Source organism: Cantharellus anzutake (genome assembly GCF_015039405.1).
Source record: "Cantharellus anzutake strain C23 chromosome Unknown EI90scaffold_42, whole genome shotgun sequence".
NCBI classification, from domain to species: domain Eukaryota; kingdom Fungi; phylum Basidiomycota; class Agaricomycetes; order Cantharellales; family Hydnaceae; genus Cantharellus; species Cantharellus anzutake.
In genome coordinates this window covers 180,032-206,933 of record NW_024066992.1, presented here as the reverse complement: position 1 = coordinate 206,933, position 26,902 = coordinate 180,032, and the positions used below count along the sequence as shown (strand labels likewise).

General features: G+C 48.4%; 12 protein-coding genes across 12 annotated transcripts; 7 read left to right on the top strand and 5 right to left on the bottom strand.

Moving 5' to 3' along the window:
* Nucleotides 1-24: 24 nt before the first annotated feature.
* Nucleotides 25-3,998, bottom strand: EI90DRAFT_3068202 (PHD-zinc-finger like domain-containing protein; the record flags this gene model as incomplete). Its single annotated transcript, XM_039061078.1, has 16 exons — nucleotides 3,743-3,998; nucleotides 3,608-3,690; nucleotides 3,450-3,554; nucleotides 3,285-3,400; nucleotides 3,102-3,234; nucleotides 2,974-3,050; nucleotides 2,748-2,915; nucleotides 2,505-2,699; nucleotides 2,177-2,452; nucleotides 2,067-2,129; nucleotides 1,845-2,014; nucleotides 1,644-1,788; nucleotides 679-1,588; nucleotides 274-626; nucleotides 201-219; nucleotides 25-153 (listed from the first exon to the last, which is right to left on the bottom strand). Coding segments are annotated over exons 1-16 (2,897 nt in total), but the record flags the coding sequence as incomplete, so codon positions are not given.
* On the top strand, nucleotides 3,845-6,132 carry EI90DRAFT_3156268 (zf-ZPR1-domain-containing protein). Its single transcript, XM_039066045.1, has 7 exons — nucleotides 3,845-3,952; nucleotides 4,021-4,211; nucleotides 4,273-4,393; nucleotides 4,447-5,075; nucleotides 5,147-5,290; nucleotides 5,344-5,544; nucleotides 5,600-6,132. Exons 2-7 carry the CDS (start codon nucleotides 4,044-4,046, stop codon nucleotides 5,813-5,815), a joined length of 1,479 nt encoding a protein of 492 aa, XP_038913356.1. The 5' UTR covers nucleotides 3,845-3,952; nucleotides 4,021-4,043; the 3' UTR covers nucleotides 5,816-6,132.
* EI90DRAFT_2928725 (UV-endonuclease UvdE-domain-containing protein) lies at nucleotides 5,992-7,898 on the bottom strand (the record flags this gene model as incomplete). Its single annotated transcript, XM_039054969.1, has 10 exons — nucleotides 5,992-6,168; nucleotides 6,236-6,454; nucleotides 6,506-6,565; nucleotides 6,625-6,729; nucleotides 6,782-6,960; nucleotides 7,014-7,111; nucleotides 7,172-7,188; nucleotides 7,245-7,394; nucleotides 7,450-7,463; nucleotides 7,520-7,898. The coding sequence occupies 10 exons, from the start codon at nucleotides 7,896-7,898 to the stop codon at nucleotides 5,992-5,994; spliced, it is 1,398 nt and encodes a 465-aa protein (XP_038913355.1).
* A 524-nt stretch (nucleotides 7,899-8,422) lies between these two features.
* Nucleotides 8,423-10,388, top strand: EI90DRAFT_2975172 (uncharacterized protein). Its single transcript, XM_039055841.1, has 7 exons — nucleotides 8,423-8,518; nucleotides 8,579-8,761; nucleotides 8,820-8,930; nucleotides 9,010-9,426; nucleotides 9,489-9,646; nucleotides 9,699-9,846; nucleotides 9,901-10,388. Exons 1-7 carry the CDS (start codon nucleotides 8,498-8,500, stop codon nucleotides 10,246-10,248), a joined length of 1,386 nt encoding a protein of 461 aa, XP_038913354.1. The 5' UTR covers nucleotides 8,423-8,497; the 3' UTR covers nucleotides 10,249-10,388.
* A 56-nt stretch (nucleotides 10,389-10,444) lies between these two features.
* EI90DRAFT_1824785 (uncharacterized protein) lies at nucleotides 10,445-12,491 on the bottom strand. The gene is made up of 7 exons (XM_039052237.1): nucleotides 12,442-12,491; nucleotides 12,271-12,382; nucleotides 12,114-12,223; nucleotides 11,991-12,047; nucleotides 11,884-11,941; nucleotides 10,735-11,833; nucleotides 10,445-10,680 (listed from the first exon to the last, which is right to left on the bottom strand). Exons 1-7 carry the CDS (start codon nucleotides 12,448-12,450, stop codon nucleotides 10,641-10,643), a joined length of 1,485 nt encoding a protein of 494 aa, XP_038913353.1. The 5' UTR covers nucleotides 12,451-12,491; the 3' UTR covers nucleotides 10,445-10,640.
* Nucleotides 12,470-14,115, top strand: EI90DRAFT_2975167 (P-loop containing nucleoside triphosphate hydrolase protein). Its single transcript, XM_039055840.1, has 10 exons — nucleotides 12,470-12,661; nucleotides 12,731-12,822; nucleotides 12,896-12,978; nucleotides 13,036-13,196; nucleotides 13,250-13,270; nucleotides 13,330-13,347; nucleotides 13,411-13,423; nucleotides 13,477-13,602; nucleotides 13,655-13,829; nucleotides 13,887-14,115. The coding sequence occupies exons 1-9, from the start codon at nucleotides 12,602-12,604 to the stop codon at nucleotides 13,795-13,797; spliced, it is 717 nt and encodes a 238-aa protein (XP_038913352.1). The 5' UTR covers nucleotides 12,470-12,601; the 3' UTR covers nucleotides 13,798-13,829; nucleotides 13,887-14,115.
* A 1,277-nt stretch (nucleotides 14,116-15,392) lies between these two features.
* Nucleotides 15,393-15,635, top strand: EI90DRAFT_1827534 (uncharacterized protein). Its single transcript, XM_039052240.1, has one exon. It carries the CDS (start codon nucleotides 15,426-15,428, stop codon nucleotides 15,585-15,587), a length of 162 nt encoding a protein of 53 aa, XP_038913351.1. The 5' UTR covers nucleotides 15,393-15,425; the 3' UTR covers nucleotides 15,588-15,635.
* Nucleotides 15,636-16,896: 1,261 nt separating this feature from the next.
* EI90DRAFT_2975166 (programmed cell death protein 2) lies at nucleotides 16,897-18,713 on the bottom strand (the record flags this gene model as incomplete). The annotated part of the gene is made up of 5 exons (XM_039055839.1): nucleotides 16,897-17,614; nucleotides 17,666-18,087; nucleotides 18,140-18,257; nucleotides 18,321-18,493; nucleotides 18,570-18,713. 5 exons carry the CDS (start codon nucleotides 18,711-18,713, stop codon nucleotides 17,101-17,103), a joined length of 1,371 nt encoding a protein of 456 aa, XP_038913350.1. The 3' UTR covers nucleotides 16,897-17,100.
* A 283-nt stretch (nucleotides 18,714-18,996) lies between these two features.
* On the top strand, nucleotides 18,997-23,183 carry EI90DRAFT_3281518 (muts domain V-domain-containing protein). Its single transcript, XM_039066828.1, has 27 exons — nucleotides 18,997-19,244; nucleotides 19,296-19,360; nucleotides 19,415-19,613; nucleotides 19,670-19,742; nucleotides 19,799-19,905; nucleotides 19,956-20,043; nucleotides 20,094-20,164; nucleotides 20,214-20,252; nucleotides 20,300-20,388; nucleotides 20,441-20,677; nucleotides 20,729-21,016; nucleotides 21,066-21,242; nucleotides 21,298-21,343; nucleotides 21,402-21,413; nucleotides 21,467-21,489; nucleotides 21,540-21,658; nucleotides 21,712-21,719; nucleotides 21,770-21,830; nucleotides 21,883-21,909; nucleotides 21,964-22,064; nucleotides 22,115-22,227; nucleotides 22,275-22,294; nucleotides 22,355-22,405; nucleotides 22,454-22,472; nucleotides 22,525-22,571; nucleotides 22,629-22,666; nucleotides 22,722-23,183. Exons 1-27 carry the CDS (start codon nucleotides 19,094-19,096, stop codon nucleotides 23,141-23,143), a joined length of 2,691 nt encoding a protein of 896 aa, XP_038913349.1. The 5' UTR covers nucleotides 18,997-19,093; the 3' UTR covers nucleotides 23,144-23,183.
* A 329-nt stretch (nucleotides 23,184-23,512) lies between these two features.
* EI90DRAFT_2928749 (uncharacterized protein) lies at nucleotides 23,513-24,504 on the bottom strand (the record flags this gene model as incomplete). Its single annotated transcript, XM_039054970.1, has 3 exons — nucleotides 23,513-24,107; nucleotides 24,165-24,305; nucleotides 24,371-24,504. 3 exons carry the CDS (start codon nucleotides 24,502-24,504, stop codon nucleotides 23,513-23,515), a joined length of 870 nt encoding a protein of 289 aa, XP_038913348.1.
* A 298-nt stretch (nucleotides 24,505-24,802) lies between these two features.
* Nucleotides 24,803-25,342, top strand: EI90DRAFT_3068168 (uncharacterized protein; the record flags this gene model as incomplete). Its single annotated transcript, XM_039061077.1, has 1 exon — nucleotides 24,803-25,342. A coding segment is annotated over exon 1 (169 nt), but the record flags the coding sequence as incomplete, so codon positions are not given.
* A 381-nt stretch (nucleotides 25,343-25,723) lies between these two features.
* On the top strand, nucleotides 25,724-26,888 carry EI90DRAFT_3068164 (uncharacterized protein). The gene has a single exon (XM_039061076.1). The coding sequence runs from the start codon at nucleotides 26,183-26,185 to the stop codon at nucleotides 26,762-26,764; it is 582 nt and encodes a 193-aa protein (XP_038913346.1). The 5' UTR covers nucleotides 25,724-26,182; the 3' UTR covers nucleotides 26,765-26,888.
* Nucleotides 26,889-26,902: the final 14 nt, after the last annotated feature.

Sequence of the window (26,902 nt, the reverse complement as noted above, 5' to 3'; positions counted from 1 at the left end):
AGCTATGCTTCGAGTCATAGAATTGAACGATATAGACGCGTTGCCCTGCACTCTTGCCCCTAGTCTTGAGCACGGAGTATGACTCTGAAACATCCGTTGGTACTCGGTCATCGTCTTCCTCAAATACAACTGCTGGCCAAAATGGATAGTATGCTATCATCCCCGTAAACATGTGATTCCCGTCCAGATATGTTACTGACTCACGAGCCTTCGCCCATACTGCGAACACAAGGTCAGTCGGAAGCTGAGGGAATCCGGCTCCAAGTCACGTACCCAATGTTCCCCCGGCAGGTGACCACCGACCTGAACGGGTACGAGTGGCGTTGCCTCACGCATCGAATTTCCTGACGCCATGGCGCCATGAGCAGCCTCTTCATCACTTAGCTCACTTAATTCGCTCCAAGACGCTTCTGGAGGAGGGGATGGCGTCTCTTGCCCGCTTGCAGGCTGACCGTGTGGCAGGGTTGCCGTTGATGTTAACACCTCGACTGAGTAGTTAGGAGGGCTGGATGGCCCCAAATCGGTATCCATAGTCGAGGGAGCCGTCCCGCTGGTTGGGGGTTGTTCCAAAGTGAGATTCTCATGAGGAGCGCTGGCTTCTGTTGCCAGTCGTGACTTCTTCCTGTCTGTGAGAAGCTGTGAACTCAGAACTCCCATCAGCTTCAACGGGTGACATACCATTGTGATATGGCACTGACGGCCGCTCTGGTGCAGGTCGGTTACCCCGACGAGACCCAGGAGGCAACACCCATCCCCAGTTGAACATCGCGAAACTTTGCTTGTTGTTCACTTCTTCTACATATGCTGGCATACCAGGGTTCATGACCCCCTCCTTTTCCTCTTCCTCCCTTTTGCGCTTTTTGCGATCTTCTCGATACTCGCGCTGTTTCTGGCGCCTGAGAACCAGTGCCTCTTCGGCAGCTCTCTTCGCAGCTGCAGCTGCTTCTTCAGCAGCCTCTCTCTCAGCAGCGGCGGCAATCTCTGGTGGAACTTCGTTTGCATTGCTCTCCAGCGCTGCTGCAAGCGCTCTGGCACTGCGCGTTCGAGGTGTAGTACGCCCTGAACGCTGAGACGACTCTCCAGAAGACTGGTGCTCCTCACCACCGGCCCCACTTGGTGAGAGCGCGTATGGAGCCAACAATGATTGCTCTGCAGCATGAACGCTTCTTGTAAGCCTTATCGGAGGGGCTCGGAAAACACCAACCCCTTCCGCTGTAACTTCTCCAGCTGCTTGCTTCCGGAATCTCTCTCGTGCGCGGGGTTTTGAGGGCTTCGCAGCCTTGGGAGGAGGAGGTTTGACGTTCAATAACTCTTGGCTGAACAGCGACGTTATTGGGTCCGCAGTAAGCATCATGTTTGTATGATCATCGATAGAACCAAGTGTCGTGAGTATTCGTAACGTCTCTATGGGAGGCTCTAAATCGCCTCGCTGCGAGGAATCATCCAGCATGCCGGAAGAAAGGCCGGGCGGTTGAAGTTTTTCGAGAATGGGAACCATCTGCGTTTTCATTCTAGCGGCGAGTTTGTGATATTGATGGTCGGGTCGATTATACAAGAGACTGTTATCAAGGATGAGGTGAACATCATCCTACCGCGCAATGAGAGTTGTGGCCATCTAATGAGACCTTTATGCAGCCACAAACCTTGAAATCCTGAACACTGTTGTACTCATGTTGAAGCAGCTTGTTCCGCATTTGCTGCCAGCTCATAGGTCGCTTCACAATCGTGTGGTAATCGGGGGCATCTGCCTGCGTGACGGGATTGGCGAACACGTGAAACCGATCAAGACTGCAAGTATTCCAGAATCAGCACCAGCAGCAACGGCTCGCGACCAGAGCAGTCACCTCTGAACTTGGTCAAAAATGCTCAACAACGCGTCATCAAATGGAAAGAGGGCTTTCTCGAGAAAAGACGTTATGAGTTGTGCTTGCCGTGTCTTTTCTTTTTCCCTTTTACGAGCGAATTCTGCCATCGTCCTTACTTTCTCGAGGTCGCTGCGAATCCTGGTCAAGAACTATAGCGGGGAAATGAGCATTACGGAATGAGAAATCTCGAACGCAACACACATTTAGTCGTATCAGTTTGGCCTCCTCCGTTTGCGATTTATTGACGGAGGACGCCGTCCATGGCTGTCCCGATGTGAGGGTCATCTGCTACTCGTAAGTGAATGGCGTACCTCTAGATGTAGGCGCTTGAGCAGCGGCGCGCCTCGCCTCGCCTCGCGCTTCAAACTCCAGTATCGACAGACGGCAGTGACAAAGATAAGCTTCTTTCGTAACGAGATCTTGTCAATGTACTTCATGATGTTGTTGACAACTATGGCTGGGACAAGGGGAGGTCCAGACCGATATGATCTGGCATATGCCTTTGCGCTCTTGGTCGACTTTGGCGATGATCTTGGATTACCATCCTCATCCAGCGAAAGCGCTTCACGTGCAGTCCTCATTTCGGGCTGGCAATATATTTCAGGAACAAGTATGGCGGAAAGGGAACAGATGGCATACGGTAAGATGCTTCTCGCAAAATGCCCGCAGTGGCGTTTCTTGAGGGGCCACATCATGATTGTCAGGGTCAGGCAATGTTTTCATTGGCGCTAGCAAGCCATGTTGACGTGCACAGGTGACATGAAAAGCCGCAAAGCATGTGCGGTTGTCGCATTGTATGCAAGCACCCATCCGGTAGGAACACAGTGAACAGTGCTTCGAAAGCGATGAATACCGACAAATTCAAATTCTAGAGTGACATACCAGCTTCCAACGGCTTTTAGGTATCTTCTTGACATTATCAATTGGTTCCATAAAGACTTGATTCCCGACTGTAATCTCCGGGACCCAGATCGCACACAACAGATGTGCCCATTTCCCCTCTGTCGTTTGCTTGAATGCACCTCCTTCATTTGGACACAATATACAAGACTGATGCATGATGAGCCCTCACTTGACGAAGGATAAGGAAATAAAGCATTGTGCGTACAACGGGCATTTCAGGCGCAACAGTACACTTCCGACATAGCCACTGCCCCTCTGGTATGTAGGGAACGCCATAGCAGTCTGTAGATGGAATGTATTCGAAGGTCTGTTTCTGATGAAGTAAATGCACACCTTGATGCACTGCAAGATTGCATCCATCACAGAAAACGATGGCATTGCTGTTCTCCCCTTCACCGTCGTCACAAACAGCGCACGTTGAGTCTTCGGAGGGCAACGCAGTCTCTTGCTTCGGGACCTTCTTCATCTTCGGAACGCATCAGGAAGAACCAGATATTGAAAATACATTGGACTCACCAGCTCAAACCACTCCTTTTCCAAACGGTCCATAATGATTTCAAAAGTCTCATTCGAAACTTGGTCCACCTGCTCTTTTCGGCGATCCTGATTCATTGCTATCAGCCATTCCTGGTCTGCGAACAAAGCGTGAAATATGGAATTATACGGAGAGCATACACTCACCTTGTTCATCCATGTCATATTCTACTTGGCGAGCTAGCTCGGACTCAATAGGCTCAATGTATCGTATGTAGTGATCGGGCATCACAAAGTCCTCGCCATCATTATCTATGGAGGCGCGTCAGCGAGTGCTTCGGGTAGATAAAGGTGCAATAACTCGCATCCAAAGCTTCGAGCCTGGTTATCGAACACTGGGATAGGCGAAGTTGGTACATCTTCCTCAACTTTGCGAAAAGAAACTTTCCTATTAGAGTGCTTCATTGATATGACTCCATCGAACAGCCTTGATAACATACGGCAATGGCGGAGGCTGGTGAGCAGTCAGGGACGAGGCGCGAGGCGCCATGCCTCGCTTGCACCAACTGAATTGGTCGGAAGTTCCCTTAGTGTGGTAAGGGAACCCAATCTCTCCGTTCCTGAGTACGCAAAGAAATTTAGTCCATGGGCTACCCGAGTACTAGTGTTACCCGTGTTGTGAACGATGAGTGATGGCTTTTGGGCGTAAGGTTGGTTGCTCTCCGACGATTGTCTACGCTCGCTCCCGAGACTGACTGAAAGTTTGGTTCCGGTTCAGCAGATCGTGAATCAACCGAAGTCATGGTCACAGAGCCATCCGATCCTTACTTTCCGTCCATTGGCAAGGCCGCAGAACAGGCTGGTCTTCTCCCTAATGACGATTCCGACATACAGGCAGACGAATCCATCGTGGATCAGGATCGCCCCATTGAAGAGGTCGAAAGTTTATGCATGTCCTGTGGGCAGCAGGTATCATCAATCAAACGAATTTCTCCTTCGCATAGCCCTGACCTCGCCCTCACACATTCAGGGCATCACAAGGATGCTGTTGACATCCATTCCTTATTTTAGAGAGATCATTGTACTGTCGTTCCAGTGTGAACATTGCGGGTTTAGCAACAACGAAGTGCAACCAGCGGGTTCATACAAAGGCGCGCATATGAAACTGAAGGCTCTGTAATTCGTCCTTATCTTCATCCTGTAGAACAAGGAACAGTCAATACCGTTAAAGTGCTTCACCGCGATGACCTGAATCGTCAACTCGTGAAGTCGAACACATGCACTGTAACTATCCCTGAATTCGAGCTCACCATCCCTGCTAGCAAGGGACAACTGACCACAATCGAAGGCATTCTACGAGATACAGTCACTGATCTTAGCGCGGAGCAGCCATTACGTCGGATACAAGATGAACATGCATACAACAAAATTCAGGGACTTGTGGACAGCTTAGCCGACATAATCGCTGACACCGACTCCAAAACGGAGAGTTTATCAGACAGCATTCGGGAGGAGCCAGGAAAGGGACAACATGAGAAACCTATACGCGCTTTTACTATCACTCTGGATGACCCAACAGGCAACTCCTTCCTCGAGTTCCGAGATTCCGCAGCTGATCCTCAGTGGACGCTCAAGAGATATAGCCGCACGAAGCAACAAAATATCGAACTTGGCATCACCGCGCCTGATGATGACTCTGAATTGTTCACGGGGCATCATGAGCCCAGTGACGTGCCAGATAATGACGAAGTATTTACCTTCGCCGGTAGTTGTTCGTCGTGTGGGAGGCCATCGGATACAAGGATGAAGAAAGTAAACATCCCATACTTCAAAGTCAGCGGCAAATTGGTTTTCTTACTCACATGATGAACCTCTCAATCGGAGTCAATGGTTTTCTCGAGTAGGAGGTCATCATCATGTCCACCAATTGTCCGCTCTGCGGATATAAGGACAATGAAGTCAAGTCTGGTGGTGCAATCGCACCTCAAGGAAAAAGGATCATTCTCAAAGTGGAGGATCAGGAGGACCTAACACGAGACATTCTAAAGGTTAGCTGCGCCTCTCATAGCTGCAGACTCTGGGCCCAGCGAATTCAGTATAGAGCGAGACTTGTGGCTTCGAAATTCCCGAGATTAATCTTGTCCTTCATTCTGGCACACTGGGAGGACGATTCACGACCCTCGAAGGTCTCCTGCAGCAGATATACGACGAGCTAAGCTCGAAGGTTATCATAGGAGACTCCGCAGATGGCGGCGAATCTGATAAGGAGAAATTCACGAAGTTCCTTTCTGACCTGAAATCCGTATGTCTCGAAATTTACCCTTCCGTAAGAACCTGACCATCCATTTTTTGTACAGGTAATGAGTGTTGAACGACGGTTTACTATCATCCTCGACGACCCTCTTTCAAATTCGTACCTCCAGAACATCTATGCTCCCGACGAGGATCCTAACATGACGGTGGAAGCTTACTCCAGAACCTTGGAACATAACGAGGATCTTGGTCTAAACGACATCAAAGTTGAGAACTATGAAGAACCTCACGCTGGGCAAACTGTTAATCAGGTGGAATGACGGTGCACACTATAGATGCAATATGATACGCATACCACGATATCTAATCGAGAAGTTGACATGGCTTATAGTTCGTTAATCAAAATCTTGTCTTCCCCATCTGGATTGAGCTCGTCCCTTCACGCTCAAATGCGGCACCTTCAGAGGCGGCCTGTCTGATTTCCCTGCGAAAATATTCACTCAACCAGTGCAGAGTCCAAGGTTGAGGTGACATACCTTTGTTTGGCACTGGATTTTCTCCCAGCTGTCGCAAGCATTGGTGCGGGATTAGGTGGCCTCAGGTTCTCATGTATCACCGGCGAGATATTATATACCCGATACAGCTCAAATACCGCCTGCTCCTTGTCTTTTGCCTGATTATCCATGGCGATCAGCGAATTCACATTCCACATTTAGGAAAGACAACATCGCTCCGCTCACCTCAATCATGAGATCCACATCATCAGGTAGTCCTTCCGGTAAACTCTTACAGCGATCCGCATGTGCTCTCTTCTCCATGACCGATTCAGCGCCAGGGCGAGGTTCGCTGTGATGCTGTTTGACCTTGATACCTTTCCGCTGCCAAATTTGATTCACGATTGGGATAAGTTCCGTGACCGGCCGGGTCGAAGGATTGATCCAATCATGGTGATAGTCCACCTGATGTCGGTAAAGGATGAGAGACATTAGTTGCGTTTGCGAGCTACTTACCACGATGGGAATATTGAGTTCGTCGCAGACGGGAATGAGGTCGTCGAGATTATAGCAAATCTAATTTGGCAATCGTACGTTAAAGGTGGGGCAGAAATGTCCCAAACAGTCGATCATACTTCGTCATTCTCCAGTACCAGTCGAGATTTAATCCGATCGCTAAGCCGGGTTCCGTAGCTGTGCTTGAACCTCTCGAGCGTGGCTTGCTTATCTCCGTACACACCCTGTGGGAAGATCAGAACAGCAGTGAGGTAAGCGAAAGAAATCGACACCCACTCCCATATGGATAATCATGACACTATCTACACCTAACTCCATCCGATCTATCATCTCGCAATGGTACTCCAGCTCGTTTACAGATTGGGTAACGACGCCTTCCTTGGGACTCCCCAATTGCGTAAACTGTCCCGGATGTGTGGTGAGGCGGTGTCCAAGCGAATTTGCCATTCGTCCAACTTTCTGCAGTCCGGCGCAAATAAAAACAGATGACCGACCTAGATCACTGAACGAACCTTCAGCTCCTCGTCTGCGAACGAGAGATCGTATCCGTATTTTGGATGGCTTGCAAAAGGGAACATCTCTGAAGAAACCCTCATAAACTTAATACTGCACAGTGGAAGATTACATCAACTGAGGAACGCAAAGGAACTCCATCTAGAAACATACTTATTTGCTTCATTCCACTGTAACCGAGAGTCAGACTTCCTTTTGTGAAAGCCCCAACTAGGTGAATACACACCTCGATAAGCTTCCCCAGATCCCTGACGTTTTGCAAGGCGAGATCAAATACGAACTGCATCCCATTCTTCTCTATCGTCTCTATTCGACATGTGCGCGAGCAGAAGACTGGATCGGGCTTCCGAGCGCGTAGGACAGTGTTGAGGCAAGCCTAATTAAATCCCTATCCATCAACACGAGAAGATAGGCAGAAGACATAGGCACACATATCCAAGACGACCTAAGGATGAAAGGATTGGAGGTCATAAAATATGGTCATGGAAAAAGCAGCCGAACCTCTGAATGTAGTTTCTTTCCTTACCACGTCTGGAATATTATAGACAACTGGAGATTGGACTTTCTTCTTTCTCCTCCTTTTCTTGGGTTTCGGCTCGCCGGTGTCTCCCTTGTTCTTTCCGTCTTCGTATTTCGTTGGAGCGAATGTTCTCTCGGGCTGCTGAGCTGTGTCTGGGCCCTCGGAAGCTGGTTCGGAAAGTGCTAGCCCAGCATTTTCCCGAATTATTGCCCCTCTCCTTTTCTGAGGACGAGGCGCCGGAATCTCGTGAGCCAAGTTTATTTCGCCCGTAATTGAAGACCGAGAATTGATTCTCCTCTCCAAGCCAGCACATTTCCGTTTTCTGCCTTTTGTTTGAACAACTAGTACTATCTCATCCATGCTGATGGGATCATGACTAGTGGCATCTGCCTCACGATGAGTAGGCCCATTCACTGCACTTTTTCTGCTTGGAGAGGATTTCATTCGCCGTTTCGACCGCGAAATAGAAATATCGGATGTGTAGTCTTCGGGCACACTGGACAAATCGCTTGAGTCATTACCAGGCAGGCAAGGAGGCTCAGACCCGAGTTCGGAAGAGACAATCCTTCCAACTGTTCGGCGGGATATCCGACTTGATCTTCTCACAGGACTCATTGGGAGCGAGGTGGTGATCTGCAATGTTGTTCCAGTGATACCGAAGGTACGTGACGGAACAAAGCGAGAACCACCCTCGAGTCTGAAATATCGGGAACAAAATAGCAAGCCTCTAGACGACGTTGTTACCATCCAGGGATTGCAGCCAAGTCGCCGCCGTTTCCCGCTTGAAGTTTTAGAGAATCTCTCGTTGAATTGGTGAGGTTTTCCATTCAGATTTAAGACAAGCGACTCTTTGGCTCAATCGCATTCTCGGCGGAGGGATCGAACCGGATGCAAAATGCTGACTAAATCGGGCAAGTAACTTGTCCCCCGACCAGCCTCTTTACAATAAACACACGCATATGCAATCCCAGCTGGAAGAAGTTCGTATGAGCTATTGCCACGGCCCTTGAGAGCTGCATCTGAGTATTGATCGGTCGTAGCTCCTTCCTTTTCTACACGACAGAAACCCTCAAGCCCGCCAAGTAGCCCTCGCAAACCTCGTTGGTCACACCGCAAAGGAATCGCCTAACCGAGGCATATTCTTCCAGGGTGCTGGGGGTGGCGTCTCTCTGAAGGACAGTATCCCTGTGAGGGATCTAAAGTTGCTATGTCGTGACCAACCGGTGCGCTGTTCACTCCTTGCATATTTTCTCTAGAGCTCACATACGCAGTCGTTCATAGGCGATAGCGCATGACGCGTTCAAGGCACTGGTAAATCTCTCTGATTCGATGCTTTTGGCTTCTTCATTGTCAGAAAAGTCTTTCTTGACCTTCCTCATTTCTTATGTTGCCGTAAGTTTATCCGACCTCTCCTGCTTTACTTTGTGCGACCGTGTTCATAACTTTGCGCCTCCCAATCCTTACCAACAAGAACACCGCATCCCTCCTTGCGGACTTGGCTTCCATGCTACTCTCTAACCTTACAGCTTTCCCGATTGCTGCCAAAGCCCTTTTAAGCCTCAATGTCCCCGTGATCTCCCTCCGTTCTGCATCGTTCTCGGGTCATGCAGTAGGAACCACCGCCGGACTCCCCTCTACGCTATACTTTACGTCCTACTATGCACCTGAATCCCGATGCATGACTTCAGCTCCGCCACTACCGTACCCCTCCGATGACCCAACGGACGTTAACGCTATCCTTGTGTTGGTCGATGCATTTACTCGGGCTGCCTCTGGCACTGTCTCAATATCTGAGAACGACCCGGATAAGAAGGCTGATGCACCTGAATCAATTATGCGGAAAGGAGAATTGCATTTCTTGGCGAGTGTTTTCGCGAACGTCAGTGTGGTACGTCTTTACCCCACCAAAGCTATCAGTCACATGTATTTCTGGGCCTGACATCTTGGAAGTATCCAGCAGCCCGACAAATCTTCCTGACTCCTGCGCCCTCAGAAATAGGGATGCGCGATAAAGACTCAGCACCCTTAGAGTACCCTCTAAGCAAACTCGTCGCATTTACAGAACACCCAAACATAATTCGTCGAAGGGGCGTCGTGTCGACGATTAAGTGTGTTGTCCAGTTGTCTGGTCCATCCAGGTGTTCATTCCCCATTTGACAGGAATTGTGCATTTGACACGTCCAAACATAAAGTCCTCCTCGCACCCGAGAGGAGCATTGATACTGCAGAGAAAAATGCTCAAGCAGGAGTGGGCCTACTACCGGCGATACTCCTTCCGCTCGCCGGACCCGAAGAATTCGATTTGGAGGTATGTAGTCAAAGTCAACCAACAAATTTAATTACGTACCCAATGATCGAACAGGAGATGGAATCACTTCCTCCAGCATTACAATTCCTCCCTCCAACAAAGAGGCGTGAATTAGACCCCCTCCTCAGGCTAACACATGTCGAAACTCTACTACTTCTGTGCACCACACGTAAGGGAAGGGAATCGCTCCGAGAAAATGGTGTATATTTGGTTGTGAGGGCGTTGCACTTGGTTGAGACTGATGAAAGAGTGGGGGTGCAAATACTCAGACTTGTGAGTTTACTGAAGAGAGATGAAGGAGAGGAAACGATGAATGAGGGAGATGAGCAGTGGGATGAGACCAGGATCGATAGGGGGGAAGGCGATGAGAGCGATGAGGACGAGAAAGTGATAGAGATATAACCTATTTTTATTGCACTCTTGGCATATCGGATTCTCCTATACAGATCAAGAAAGTCTTCATGCAGAAGTGGCTCAAGGGAGATTTAGCGTGTCGACAGCCCCGACTTGTGTCGTTCCTCCATTAAATGACAAAACACTAGAGACAATGACCACTGTGCTTGTACCGTAGTCCCAAAAGGAGGCTTGTCAAGTTGCATCCTACAGGGGACATGCTTCGAAATGAAATACTCAAATGATGTACGGTAAGAGTCAAATAGTTGTCGGGACTCTGCTTTGTTGTGGAGCCGGAACTGGTCCCAAAGATCATGATAACGCTGAACTTTCGAAATACGGAGGAAACTATTCAGGGCTCTTACATATACAGACCTGATCAGACGTGCGTATATCGTAGACTACCCTTGCTTCTCACTGGATCCAACATAAGCTTGGTACCTGAACCAATAATCATGTCAGTTAGAACCTGTTGGCACGAGATGATGCACTTACTGCTGGAACTCCTTATTTAACTTGGCCTCCTTCCCTAATTTTCTCTTTGGGGGAGGTTCCTTCGTCTCCCCAGTTGAAGTCAATCCACCACCCATTTTCGCTTTAAGTTTCTCCTTGCGAGCCTTCTTCTTCTCAGCGGCCTCAGCGGCTTTATCCATCTCAATGATTTCGCGGATAGATGGTCCTGATGAAGAAAGACCTTCGAGGCGAGTTGGCCTAGGTGGCGAACGGGAAACATCATCACCTCCTCCACCTTCTCTAGCGTCCGAACCTTGATGCACTTGAGGGGGATGTAGGGAACTAGGTGCAGAACGTTGCTGAGAGGCCTGGGGTCTTTGGGACCACGTGGCTGGCAGAGCAGCGGGCTCGTCCTCTGGGCCTTCACCGAACCATTGTGTGGTGGCCAGTGCATTATCAGGCAGCGCTCGCGATGATGAATATGGGATGGACGTGGGGTTCTCTCTTTCTCCCTCATCGCTGGATTCAATGCCTTCATAATCACCCACATCTGCGAATATGTCCAAATCGTCAGAGGCTTCTTTCATAAGTTGGGTGCCAAGAGATGTGTTCGGGGTGGGATTAGGTCCAGAGGGGATTGATCCGAGAAACGCCTCCTCCGACTCCGGAGGTCGCGCGTTCTGGGTGTCTGGGGGTGCAAGACTGGGAGTAGATTTGGTCGAACGGTCCGTAGTGACAACAGGCGGTTTGGGTGTCGATGACACCGATTTCTCCCCAGGGAGAGACGTAGTAGACCGCACTTCTGGTACACGAGCTTTCTGGGCCTTCTTTTTGAGTTTCGACGAAGTAAGTGCGGCAAGGCCTCCGATAGGCTTGAACTTTCCAAGTTTTTTCGCCCTCTCAAACTCACCCTCTTTTGCTACATCGGGAGGAGTATCTCTTGGCCCCTGACGCTTAAGGTCGGCGAGAATCTCATCTCTTGTTCTCTTGTTCGGGACACTGGAGATGGGAGGCCCGTCCGCTGTTGCATTGTTCCAGCTTGAACCACTTGCGAAAGCAGCTTCGAGCTCATCATCCACTCTCGCCTCGCTTTGTGCAGCGATTCTGGCCTTTTGCTTCTCCAGAAGTGATAGGTCAAGTCCTGACAGCAGATTCCTTAGTAGAGATTGAAAACACGATTGTGAATATCACCTTTCACGGGGATCGTATGTTGCACATCACCACTAAAATATTCTCTCTGTTCGTCTACCTGTTGAAAGGTTTGAAATAAATTTAGCAAGGAGGCAGATGATCATTACCGCATGTTTGTTGGGTCCTGTGTTTCGTCGTTCGAAATCTTCTAATATGCCCTCTACCTTAATTGTAGCAAACGGAAGCTTAGTCTCAAGTGTCTTAGTCGCCGACTCCAGTATGAGACTCACTTCCGCGTAGTCATTGACTCCTTCCCGTCGCTCAGCGGCGCGGTCGCGGAATTTTGGGTCTAACTTCCTCGGTCTGAAAGCAGATAACAGTGGTGCCTTTGCTGAGCTGCCTATGTAAAATTAGTCTGAAAAACTTTCTACTATGTAGTTCGCGTACGAAGGGGCGATCCAACTTCGTTGTTGTTCCGTAGCGGGTTCGGTTCCTCAGGCTCGGGCTTGGAAGTCGACGGACCGCGAGTTGCGTTATCTGCCAAGCTACGAAAGAAGTCCTGGTCAAGAAGCCGTATCAGAGCAGATCGTTGACTCCCAGCTGGACGCGCCGACGTGCCTGATTCATTTCGGTCCCAAGCTTCAAATTCAAACGGCTTCACACGTGGTTTAATCCCAAATTTAATTGACTAAGTTTCCGAATCGTCGCTCGGAAAGCACCAAAAACCCATCTTTTGGAATCTAGCTCCTGTGTCTTTAGTGCCCCAAGTGCCCCACTAATGGCAATCTGCGGTCTTGGCTCTTCTACGTCGTCTCCAGCCCCTTTCGGACGGAGAACAGTGCGCATTAAAATGTCATTGGTGCTGAAGTCCCCCCTGTTGATGATCCTGCTCCTACTCTTCCAACAGATACAACGAAAGGTCGTCATTGTTGGCGATGGTGCTTGTGGAAAAACGAGTCTGCTAAATGTCTTCCTGAATGGTTTCTTTCCCCAAGTCTAGTAAGCGCCGCCGGTGGTTCCCCCCTCTTTCGAGTTCGGCCTCTGACGGCGGCCACAAATTGTGTGGTCCTAGTGAACCGACCATTTTCGAGAATCATGCGCATGATGTTCATGTTGATGATCAAACGGTTGAGTTAGCGCTTTGGGATACTGCAGGTATGCTGTACTGCGCTTCAGGTGAGAAGATAAACAATGACAGGGTGCTCTTCGCAGGTCAAGAGGATTTCGATCGGTATGGAAAATCCATCAAGGTATTTCGCTCTGATAAATATGTTTATTACAGCCTGCGATCCCTAAGTTACCCTGACTCGCATGTTGTCATGATATGTTTCTCCGTCGACAATCCGATATCCCTCGAAAACGTTGAAACCAGAGTGCGTTATTAGATTCCTTCGCATGAGTTTCTGCACTGAATGTCTGCATGCAGTGGATAGAAGACGTGCTGGAGGTGGGTGTAATATTTCTGAACGTTCAAGCGTCGCCCGTTGAGCTTAGTTTCGTACGAAGCATTGCCCAGGGGTCAAGGTTCGCTTTGTTCTTCCTCAAGGCACATAATGATTTACATCGCCCCTCAAATACGTGCAATAGATCGTTTTAGTGGGTGAGAGCATTGATTAACCAATTGCAGCCACCTGTCGACGAATTATCTTGCAGCACTAAAATGCGACCTTAGAGACGATCATAATGTTCAGCAGAAGTTAGCTCGGAGAGGGATGCACCCATGCGGGTACGAAGAAGGATTAGCGATCGCACGCCGAATACGAGCCAGTCGATACATGGGTACGCTTGTCCGAATTTGCAAATAGCCATGTCCACCATTAATTCATCCCAGAGTGTTCGGCGAAACACAACCGAGGTGTCAGAGAAGTGTTTTTCGAGGTCGCGCGGGTTTCCATCAACGCCAAGCCATCGAGTTGGGATAGACGAGGGACTTTCGCATCCCGCGAAAAACACGATGGTTGTCTTGTAATGTGATTCACTATGGTGTTTGATTCCCTTTTTTTCAGGTGAGCTCGTTGCACGAGTGTCCCGTGGCCCCCATTGAACCCTCATATTATTCGCAGTCCGTTTTGGGTAACAGGTTTTTCATATCATGCCCTATTCTCCTTGGCCTAGTAATGGGGCTAATGAAGCAGTGCATGCACCACCAGATAATCTCTCGCTGCACTATCTCAGATGATACCTTGATATGATCAGAAGATCGAAGTCTGGTCTGTATTTGCTAATGACCCGACTATGGTACAATAATAATAGATCGTTCCTTGCCATGTCGATCACATGGGCTCGATATCCACCTTAATTGTGCTCCTGACTGTTCTCAGAGTAGAAGTGCTTGCGAGACAAGCCCCAACCTGCATCGCAAGTATTTCAAAGTCGCATTCCATTACATATGTTGTGCTCCTATTTTTTCAGATTGTTAAGTAAACAGCAAGTGAGGGGGATGCAGGGCTAGTATCAAACTCGTACAAAAAATGTAAGGCGTGGGAAAGCTAGAAGACAAACATCTGCGGGAAATGGGAGTTGTAAGCATGAAGTATCCACCAGCTGTGTTAGTCAAATTGGACAGATCTCGGAGAGAGCAAATAGAAGAAGTCGGAGATGCTACGATACCTGTATTCCCAGTAAGAATGGACAGGCAACAAATAACTATGGACACAACACATGTGTGCACCAATTATCGCGCACAATTAATTACATCGGCACACCACGACACTATACAGCAAGCGACAGAAAAAACCGCACACCTAATTTGGATGAATGACCCAGGCGGGTCTCGTGATGATCCAAAATGGCAGTAAATCAGGGTGCCAATACAATCTTCATTTTGGCGCCCGTAACTGGAACCTAGCTTGTTTTGCATGTAACACTCGGCCACGGGTTTCAGGAAGGAGATCCTTAGCTGGTGGTTGCCCATTGTTACGGGGTGATTAGCACTCATTATTTTCCTACATTGTCAATCAGCTGTTTCCAATATATTCAGAATTATATTGAATAGTATTCATCCAAATTAGGTGTGCGGTTTTTTCTGTCGCTTGCTGTAAATGGGGGTCGGCAAACCAGGTTAGAGCCTGGTGACGCTTACATAAGCAATATTCGTCTCAATCTTAGCCACACCATCCTCACCCTCAAAACACATCATCCTTAGGTTGTAAACTATATCAGAATTAACCAAATAATGGTATTATGTAGACTGAAGATTATGTATATGGAAGGACGGGTAATTAGATGGACATTTTAATGATTGAACCATGTTCGAGTCGAGCACCATCATTTTCCATCATCAGAGGGGCTGTAATTGCCATGCTATGTTTTAGATTTCTAGCTATTTGTCTTAGTACTCCTTTCCGTCCCTCAATGTCCATACTCAGGTTGGTAAAGACCCCAAGTCTCGTGTATCTATATCATGAGAGTGAAGGGATTCCGGGAAGTTTTGTCCCGCAGTATTTGGGAGACTAAATACGAACAATTACCGCCTAATTATAAAGTTGATTGGACCAAAGCAACAGCGCATTTGAGGCTGGGTGAGGCCCACAACGTTGTAAACCATGACACGTGATCCCTATTTGTGCCTATTTCAACCTTCTTGGAAAGATGAGTTTCAAATGTACCTTCAATCCCCTTCTTTTTGCTCGAATTTTGGCATGTTTGTAGACATATTGTCTGTTTATATTTTGGCCTACCAAATTTTGGAAATTCTTCCTCAATCACAAGTTATTCATCATACAAAAAATTGCATTTTACCATATTGCTTTATAGTTCAATGATTGCTACATATGAACTCTTCAAACTTCGAAGGATTGCTATAATAGCATTGGACTACTTCTTCGCTTAGTTATTACATTGGTATAGCTATATATTATATGGAGCTTTGGCCTACTACATCCATTTTGGCTTCAGAGTCGCAGAATGTACCTTTCCTCTTTTCCAATTGGCTTCAAACTTTGCATGATTACTCTAGAGATATGAATGCAAATTTTGGCCTAGTGGATTTTTGAAATTCTTCCTGATGCACGAGAAATGCCCAAGACGATCCCGCACATTTTTTGATATTCCATAATCATCTATAAAAACCGCTTCAAATTGGGCTTCCATCCTGTGCAGGTATCTCAATATCATTATTGAGTAATAATTATGGCGATATTTAATACATGGTGTACTAGTCAAAAGGAATTGTTTTCGATGAGGAGTGACGGCCATTTTTTGGCAAGCACGTGATCATTATATTATCTCAGACATCTCCCTTCGTTTGCCGACCCCCACTATAAAGGATTGTTGATGCTTTCCAATGCATACACCATGTGAGGTGGTGAACGACTTGCAGAATTAAATGATCACAAGGACGTTCGATCAGCCTCGGCCCAGCGATGACTTCACCTTCGTCCAAATCCAGTGCCTGGGCACTTGCTCATAACTCTTTGCCCCTATGCCAGTACTGCGTTGATCTGCGTACTTGACTCCAGCCATGGGTCCTTCAAGCCATGCTTTTGGTGTGGTGTGCATGTGGGCCTGGTATCATCTTTCCCAGGGGCCCTCTGGGTTCCGCAGTCTCACAATTCTTGCAGTCAAGCAGAAAGCGTGCAGTCAGGGTGCTACAAGGCTTAGTTACTTTCCCCGTTATCTCAAAGCATGGGCACAAGACTTTTGATTCTGGGGTCCAGGATAACCGAATAAGTGTCCTGGGCACGACGTGAGCCGTAGCACTCAATCGCTGGTGGTGATGCATTCATGGCGCATGGCTCCACGGGACCCACAGAGAAGCGTTTATTGTGCAATTCTGTTTTTTGAGACGCATCCTTGAACGTGAAGGTCGTATCTCAACAACGGAGTTACCAAGATCCAAGAAAGCACCACCCATGGAATCTCCGTGGTGTAACTGGTTATAGTCCACTGTGCTGTATGGCATACGGATCGAACGAACGATAATCTTTCATGCACCCAGAACCCGAGAACAAACTCAGAGGTGCAATCCGGAGCGTGCATTAAAACATTGAGCCGCCGATGCTCCCTTGAATGGCTGGCACTCGCTCAGGGGAAGGTGCCTTCCATATCATGACTTATCATGACTATCGAGTGCATATCAGGGCTGTGCTTCTGCATATCAAAGAAAGAGGCGACCCCGAGGTGACCGACAGAAGAGTTACAGGAGGGAAGGATAAGACACTGGACCTAAACCTGCCCAACAGAGACGGTATTTCTGCAGTTGTTCAAGTCCCCCCGTGAGGACAACGTCACGACAGCAACAATATTGTTGCGTAAATACTTCCGGAGAAACATAGTTCAAGTATCCCACTGTACCATGACAACTTCTTCCACAAAACCATTCTCAGCATCTGACCAGACATCATTCGCACCCTTCCGCCGACAGCAATCCGAAATGCACGAGAAAACCATGCAGGTGCCCCATTCCATGTCTTCTTTCGCATCTGAGTTAGTTTCGTCCCCAACTCTGCTCGCAGGGCCTTTAAGGAGACGTGCAAGTTCAGACTTTCGTTCCTCAGCCGACAAAGTCTTTTTCGCTGGTTGCGAAGCTGCTCGTACCACATTAATGAGGTTGGGCATTAATTGGCATTCGAAAACGCGCGGACCACCGCAAGCATCGCATGGACGGATAACACTTGGTTCGTACACGCGTTTCCCAGCGACTTCATCTGCATTTGCAGCCAATATGGCACCCGAACCAGTTATGACTGTACCCTCGCGGGGAGCAGATGATCGAGAACCAACTGGCGGGAATAGTGATTTGTAGACAGACTCGCTTGAGAATGGGAGAGGTATGCCGGAAAGCTCGTATCTTCGCAGTAGCTAGTCGGCAGAAGCAGACCTCGGAGGACTTAATACACACCTGAGACACTGCTGAGGCTCCTCGCTGACGATTGCAGTGAACTTCTCAAACATGGGATCGATCTCTTTTGTTCGCTCATACCCTTCAGTGACCCATTGACCATCGTTATCCTGCCCTACCGAGGCTTTCGGCATGGAACGCGAGATTGCTGAGGGTGGTGCTATGTACTCCCCCACCGAGTCGAGATAAAACGGCAAATAGGAGGGCACAAGAGACCAATCACCCGAGTTATCATCAAGACTGATACCTGCAATTTGTCTGCTTAAACCAGTGCCATCATCTTCGTCTTCGTCTTCGGAGGCAGATGATGGGTCACCCGAAGACAGACCCTCATTGTCTTCAGCAGGTTCCGGCGCGAGCGGCGAAGGGCCATCGAATCCTCCTGCGAATAGTTGTGGGGCAAAGCCTCCTTTCTGGTTGAACTACCCATAACTGCTTGTGAGGGAGAGCGTAAAGGCATTGCTGGTGACTCACAGAAAAGGGATTGTTGGAGGACCTTGGAGTGGCGAGTTCGGCTTTACGCTTCTCCAACTTAGCTGCCAGCTTTGCGGCGTATTTCGAGTTATAACGCAAGGCTCTGCCAGCTTTGACACTTTGTGATCGACCTTCACAGTGAATTCGCCTTCACCTCAATGCCAACTATCCTTAATCTCACCTTCCGGGCTTCCGCTGACAGCGTCGCCTAGCACATCCCCAAACATACAAAACGCGATCGAATGCACTTCCCTCAAAAGGGCACCAAAGCTGAACGAGCAACTCCATGGGACTCGAGCATGAGTCACAGTGGGAGACTTTCAGAGGCGGAGCAGGTGTTCCAACAGGAAAGACCTTAATGTTTGGTGTCAGGATGTTGTGCGATATATTGGCGTTCCATACTCGGGGTAGGAAACAAAATGATAGATACAGGCTTGCCGCCAATGCGTGAAACCCTAATCTTTGATAGGTCCTTGTCAGACGTGATCGCTCCATCGGCGAGTCCTAAGAGAACTGAGGTTCTAATGTCATGAGCATCAGATTCATCCGAGTCAGAGTATTCGTCCAAAGGCATGATGATACGTCACTGCGAAATCAGCAATGTTAGCACACGTTAAAAAGGGGAGGTGACACGAGGGAGAAAAAATCAGAAATGCATGAATGGTAAATTTAAAACTCGTCACCGTTCCCACCCCTCGGAAACCGAAGGGCGAGATCTCGGACTCGTCATCTAAAATTCATCATGGATGTGCATGGATTTTGGAGTTGGTGCTTACCAGGGGGAAGAGATTGGGCAGAAACAAGTTCCGTGATAACAACTGCACTAATATATTAGCACTTCGGCGTTTCCCGCGTCCCTGATTCAATTCACCTTGACTGCACGGCTTCGTGGCAAAAATTCACAATATAGTGCCTAGTCGTTTCCAAAGTAACTACGCCTCTGCGCACTGCACAATGACGAGCGCCGTTGGCCTCACAAGCCCATCCCTCTCTTCGTCTGAAATTCCCAGCACCATGTCGAGACGAGCCCTGAGCCTTCGTCCTCCAACAGTAGCATCCGCACAGAACCACAATGGTCCTATATTCGCTATTTACGAAAGTAGAGGTAAAATAACGCGTTTTGTCCCGCGTTCATGCAGCCTGACTTCGCCTTGAGGGATGGGGCGGGACGTCGGGATCGCGTCTCTCGATCGTTTCAGCTGTCGTGTGACTTTGGTTCAAGTAAGCGAATCTCTTGCGTGTGCACATTTGTGGGATCCAATGTGCACCTCGAAGATCTCAGATGTGCCAACATACGTCAAGACACTTGGTCATCTCCACATTCATAGCCCCAGTATCATCCTAGTGCTGGATACTTCTTTTCCATCCGAAAATAGCACCAAAAAGCCTAGCGCCTTGGTACAATGCATGCAAGAAGATTTTACCGAGGTCTCGATTGAATGCGTCGCACGGAGGTATTGGAATGACACGGCAGGTACGTGGATGGAGCATTAGCACTCAATGGAACCGTCCCACACCATTAACTTAAAGGTTTGGAGTTCATCTCTCAACTGATCCTGGATGACGAGAACCGTGCTTCAACCCTTTTGACGGTCTCAGGCTGGTGGGCATCGCTACCTTTGTTCTGCGGGTGATGCACGACCTTCAACGCACAGCCAGTTCTTTCTCCTTGTGTGCAGCCTCTGCCCTTTTCAAATATGCTCAAACTAGACTGCATGCTACATACCCACCCAAATCACTCTGGATCGAGTGCCCACTGGTAGAAGGTCGGTTGATCGTTAGAGTACAGCAAATTGGTGAACATAATGTTTCGAAGGAACCATGCTCATTGACAGGGATACTGCCAAGAATCTCGAACTCGTGAGCAATGCTACTCACAAGAAGTCAAAGCATTCTCTGTTTGGGTGCGTCTAAACCAATCCGGGAAGCTATTGTATCTAATTCCCCTCAGCAGACTTTTGAATCACACCTTCACCCCTATGGGCGGCCGATTCCTGCGAATAAATCTCCTGGCGCCACCCACGAGTGCGTCGTCAGCGTCGCCGTTCAAGCAACCAGCTAACCTATTTTACAGTTCGTCCCAACATTGAGGCGCGTCTAGAGGCGGTAAACGGTCGGTAGCTTGCCATCATCCGTTCACATTTATCATTGCGGTTCTAGAGCTAGTCAAATCCGAAGACATATACCATTCTGTCAAAGCAGCCCTTCGATCAATGTCTAAAATGGACCTAGATAAACTCATTTCAGCTGTAAGCTTTACTAAAATGTTCGCACCTCGAGGAGCTCTAAAGGTTTGATCAGATCATCACTAATACGACCGATCAACCCAGCATTAGTCCTCGGGAGGCTTCAACGCACGTCACAAATATGTTACAATTGCGAGATGTAGTGTGCTGCATACCCCCGGTCGCTCAAGCGCTTGCTAGCTGCCATGCAAATCTTCTTCGCGTTGTTCAAGGCCTGCTCTGCGATTCTCGCCTAGGTGACATCCGAGCGCTTTTGTTCGAAGGATTGAACGCAGATGCTGGCCTCAGCAAGGTAGATGTCGTTTTTCGGATATTCCCGTTGAGTTACCAACCTTTTCCCTAGAGAAGTGGTCTTGCTGGAGTCAACAGCAAAGTCTATGCAGTGAATGTCAATTTTAACAGAATGCTTGATGTCGCTAGGGAAACGTACAAGGAAAATGTGGATGACATCTTCGAATTAAGGGCCCAACTCAGCCAGGAACACAATTTGCCCCTTTCCATGGAGTATCAAGAGCGTGGAGGTGGCTTTTGGTTCACAATTGCAAAAGGCGACCTCGAAGGTGAGCTTCCAAGGGGCTTCCTTAATGTCACAACGAAAGGTGCCAAGTGGTGCTTCACTTCAATGGAACTTGTGGGTTGTATATCTTCTCTGCTGGCTAATTTTTAACATGACCCTACAGAAGAAGAGAAACGCAAGGATGAAGGATGCACTTGAGGAAGCACTGTTGCTCAGCGATAAGTGTGCACTGGGCGTTTGGTATCGGTGTTCAGCTCACCGAACCCGACGCAGGGTAATAAAAGAAATTTTGGAGAAAGTCGTGGAAAATATAGGGGTATTCTACAAAGCCTCAGAAGCGGTGAGCTGGACCATCAATGTACTTGATCCCTTGATCAAATGAGCATTTCCTCAAGATCGCCACACTTGATATGCTGTGGTCGTTTGCTCACATTTCCATTCGTAAGACGCTTTGCGTAAACGAGGTGCAGATGCTGATATCATCCTTTACTTCTTCAAGTGCACAATTACGGTGAAGTCGCCATGAGTTGGTTATCGTGCACCCATGGGTCTAACAATTAACAGTCCGTCCCGAATTCACTGGGACTGTATGTCTGATTCCTGCGTTTATTTACTGAATGCTGATTCCGCACAACAGCTCGCCATCAAGGCTGGTAGACACCCGATTCTGGAGAACATCGGGGCCGTGGGGACCTTTGTTGCCAATGACACCTACTGCGATGATGCTGCAACGTTTCAAATGGTTCAGGGACCCAAGTGAGTTTCCATTATTCAATCTCATAGATTGCCGGAACTTAGTGTACCAACAGCATGTCAGGTATTGCAGCAGAGTCCCTTTCTTCACTATGACTTTTAATCGTATTGTAGGCAAAAGCACATATTTGCGCCAATTGGCTCTACTGACGATCCTTGCTACTTGCGGGTGCTTGTAAGCAAGACTTCTGGGACCTTGGGTTTCTTGACCAAGGGTTACTTCTAAGTGTACCTGCAGAGTATGCGAGCTTTAGGTAGGTGAGCCTCGTAAGTGTTTTATATGGTGTTTCTAGATCTGTGAACGTAAGGTTACATGACACACTCTTAACTCGCTTGTCCAACAACGATGACCCAGAGAAGAACTTGAGTACTTTCTCGAATGAGATGGCATGCTCAGCTATGATTCTAGGTGTGAAATGATTGCACTGCCCACCTCTGGCATTTGTTGAACGGTGGCAGGTCTTGCGACAAGGGACTCGTTGATACTTATAGATGAACTGGGTCGGGGAACCTCGCCCATTGAAGGTATTGGGATCGCCCACGCCATTGCGGAGCAACTCATTGATCTCAAGGTGTGTATCACGCTTCAATAACTCTTCAACTCCCGCATTCCCCATAGGCTTTCACTTTCTTCGCAACGTCAGCCATTACCAGTTCTGGAGCGCCACTATGGATCTTGACTTTGGGATCTCTTTTCAGACACTTCCATGACTTGTCTGTCACGCTCAGCCGCCGCTCTTCGGTTGTTAAGTTCGTTAGGTCGCCTCTAAACATTCACTTTCTAAGGAGGTCTACTAGTCTTCACTTAGCTGTTCAAGTGTGTGGGCGCCACCTCAGCCGTACCGTTGATTCGTATTGTTTGTCCGTAGAAAAACTCTCGGGACACTTCGGGATTTGGACTACAATTTCAATATCGGTATGAGCATGCCGAATTGCAGCTGAGCTTTTCATTCTGATCTCAATCTGACCCCAGAATTATTGATGGTCGTGCGGACGAAATACCTCATTATGGTGACTATCTCAGAGTCGATCACGGTTTCTCATCCTCTACCCATTGCATGATCAGGCTTAGAACTCGCTCAGCTGGCTGATCTGCCTAAGGAGGTGCTGCAATTTGCTGAGAAGGCGGCTCACCATCTAGCCAATCTAGACGCGGCAAAAAAGGAAGCGAGCAAGACGACGAGGATAGTTGCAAGGAGGAAAGCAATACTAAGAGTACGTAATTCGTCGGCTTACCATCCGAGCTGGCCGGAGACTCAAAGACTAAGCTGGTTGCACTTGGTGCTTTGGTCTCTTGCTCGGCGCTCATTGCTGATATCCATCTCTACCGTCATCGCCTCGTCTCCCATCACCGCGCTACATTCCTTTGACTTGTATCTCGCATCCCAATTATCTTCCGCTGGCTCTCGACTACCTCGTTTCTGCGCAACGAACGGACTTGCTTCTCTTATCACACTAGCTTCGTGTCCAGCTCCAACAAGCTTATGACCACTCAACTCTTCCACCACGCGAACTTAAGGGGTACCTGAAAAGGCTGCAGAATGAAGTCATTGAGGCACTAGGGAAAGATTTGATGAACAAGGAAGACGAGGTCGATAGCAGTGAGGGAAGTGAGAAGGCTGGAAACGAATATGCTGGAGGTATTGAAGAGATGGACGAGTTGGAGGACGAGTAGATTCAACCGAGTTCAACGTTGTCCTTAGATTCTGACATTTGAAACAAACGGGGTTTTGTGTGTACATCAAGTTACAGTGTGGTAAAGTGCATATTAATTTACAGAACCTTATACACAAGCAGAAATTTGTAAGCAAGCAAACAGCAAATTCGTGAGTTTGATCAAAACTTTCAAGGCTGAGATTATGCTTCAAAGAGCAGCACCTCCGCATTCACATCGCCCATATTTACCAGGACGATCCCTTCACCTTCAGTTCCGGAGCCAACAGCGAATAGCCCATCTCCCTCACCAAGCACAACGCCTCCATTGACTTCAACTTTCGCGACACCTTTCTGAATCTCGGGTGTGGGTTTGGTGCTATAGCCACTCGTCTGGATGACGTGGATGTAGACATTGCGTGTCACAGAAGGAGACGGAGCAAAGGAGTAGGTTACTTTCCCGTTGGAGTCAGGAGTGAGGATCGAGGCGTAAAGTGCGAAATTTTGATGGATCGGGGCCGGACTCGAGTCAGGAACGTCCTCGTGTTTTGCTTCTTCAGCGCCGGAAGGGATAGGCGCGACGATTTTGAGCAGGTTGTTCGTCTTGGCGGCATCGGTGAAGTGTCTGGTATAGTAAGAGGGCTTGAGACGGAACGTCGAAGGCGTTACCCATATTTGAAGGAAGTGAACGACTTGGGAAGTGTTGCGATTGAATTCTGAGTGGGTAATCCCCGTGCCTGCTGACGTCATTTGGACATCACCACGTTTGAGGATTTCGACGTTGCCCATCGAGTCTTTACTATTTAAGAAGTCATTAGTGAGCTAACAAACGGAGAGGGTTATGAGTGCGACTCACTGCTCGAGTTCGCCCGAGACGATGTAGGAGAAGATTTCCATCTCGCGATGGGGATGCTTCCCGAAGCCACTCGAGGGATCAACACGATCTTCGTTAATTACCCGTAGGTTACCAAATTGATCATAATCGGGGTGATAGTACCTGTAAGTGATTATAAGAGCACCGATTAGCGTGTATAAATTTCGAATGTCACTCGGTCAACGCACGAAGCGAAGTTGAATGTGTGGAACGTCTTGAGCCAACCGTGATCGGCATGGCCCCGCTCTTGAGAAAGGCGAACGGCGAACTTGACATTTGGATGCAAGGGCGAGGGAATTGTCGAAAAAGCAGTGCTGGCCATTGCGCGTTTTAGAATTGCAGAATGAAGTAGGGTGCGAATATTGTTCGATCTCGATGGTTGAGTTGTCACTGAAAGCAAAATGCAGGTGTTGGTATTTATACCCAGGAGAGAGCAGGCAAATGACTGATGTGAATTATGAGTTTGTCATCGGAGTGCCACTGTAGTTGACCAATTGATTTGTTCCACAGACCCATTACGTAAGCAGGAAGGCCTTTGACTTATGTATGATGAGTCAGTTTTAGTCCACTCTGATCTGGGATAGCGTGAAGGTCGTGACGTAAGCAGACTTTTTGCTGATGTTTCGCCCCATCCTGATGTGAGAGGGTGACAGGAGGCGACGAGCCCGAACGAGTCTGAACAAACAAGAAGAAAGGTTCTAGTAATTGCGAAGAGCTGAGGTGATTCATGGTCACGGGCCTAATTTCGACTTGTAGCTTGCCACCGATGGGGCTGATAGGGAGAGTCGCTGATAAGATCATTCCCCTCATCCTTTTCATTTATATTGGGTGGGGATACTATCTTGTGACGTTTGAAATCGGTTGTGCGCGCTCCGTTAGTCTCTTTTCGAACCTAAACTGACTACGTTGCGCGTATCGTGGTGTATTGTGTTACTCACAGATGGCTGGCTCTACCGGATAAACCATAGACCTTTCTTCGCCTGTGAGTAACCACTTAGGGCGAGGCAGGATGCCATCATCTTAATGTTCAACCGTTACATATGAATCGAAGCGCTCTATGTTCTTGTAACGAACACTTTAATCATCAGTACCAGTCGGTTATTCATCAGGCTTTGTTCCTTTCCCAAAACAAGGGATACGCCTCCCAGACTAACGTCTTTACAACTACATCAAAACGTATCCTCGGATGGCATCTACGCTTTGGACCAGCCTATCAACCTTGTGCCGCCCTCGGCGCTAATATCTGTGTCTCAGATCTTATCACAAAATGCTCCCTACGAATGCTTCAACTCATCTGGCACCTTGCCACGGTGCTGGAATGATGCATGCACAGGCCAGTACAAACCTCCCAGAGCGCACCATTGCAGCGTCTGTGGAGTTTGCAAGATGGGGTGGGATCACCATGTGAGTCTTCCCTTCACCATGGCATACAGAGACCGGGCGCTGACGGCGATAAGGTACCAGTGTCCTTCGGTGAGCGTTCCCTGCATCTCGCTGCATTTCTCCACAAACTCACTATTTTTGTTCCAACACACCGACAGATAGGCAATTGTATCTCCTACTCTGTTCTCCGCTCATTTCTCACCATCCTGTTGCTAATTCCTCCTACTGCACTGGTCGCAATTCCCCTATTATCCACCTTCAAATATCCTACGCCCGTTCTGCCTATAAGGCATCCATAAATTCTGAGGGGGCGAGAAGGGAATGGTTTGGATGGTGGGGTAGTTGGATTGTTGCAGGGGGCCCTGTCGGCAGATGGGTTTGGGGGGCTATGTGGTGGGGGTACAAGGAACTAGGTGGGGAAATTGCAAAGGAAGGAAGGGAAGTGTTAGGGTGTGGAAGACTGATTGCTGAACCGAGGAGAAGGGTTCTCATCACTTGTGCTGGAGCATTATTTTTGGCATTGACTACTGCGGTACGTGAGTGCCAGCACAATGGAAGACATAGGATTTTAAGTATGGTTCCTTGACTCACCAATTTTCAAGGCTCTGGGCGCTCAAATGATCCTCAACATTCTTCGAGGAGAGACGACTCTTGACGTGCGCAAGAGGCGAAGTTGGGCAAGAGACATGGCAGCTTCATCATCAAAGCCTTTTAAAGCTCAACGTGTCTATTCCCGCATGCCCAGTGTTGCGAGCAAACCTGAGGTCCCACCGTCGGGGCTGTTGGATAATAGCGATTCATCCCCCATCGAACATCCTGATGCCACTTCCCATAAAGCCAGCCACGAGGTAGCGCCACCGCAAACTGTGTCATCACCAAAGAATCGACCTCGCGAATTTGGGATGGTGTATATCCCCCGTAGATGGGTCGAGCTACATTCCGATCACACTTCCAGTTCTGGGATTCAAATCGGAAGTGGAGATGCGAACTCAGTAACGCTGACTCGTGCGTCATCCAGCCATGATGTCTCGGGATGGGTTGTTCTTGCACTTCCCCAGGAGCGAATGTACGACTTGGGATGGAGAAGGAACTGGAGAGTGTTTTGGCGTGGGACTCTCGAGGAGAGTTGGGAAATGAGTCCAACTCTGTTGAGGAGAATGAAGGATGAAGTGAAGAGATATGAGACAGGGAACACATAAAAAAGTTTTATGACAGACTGGAATTTTTGACGGAAGTGATGTTCTTCTATGTTGTCGTCCTCACACGATTTGTGGTGGTGCACCAAACCGCTAGGAAATGTTCACGATGCTGCATCAGTGTGAAGTGCTCGCTGCTGC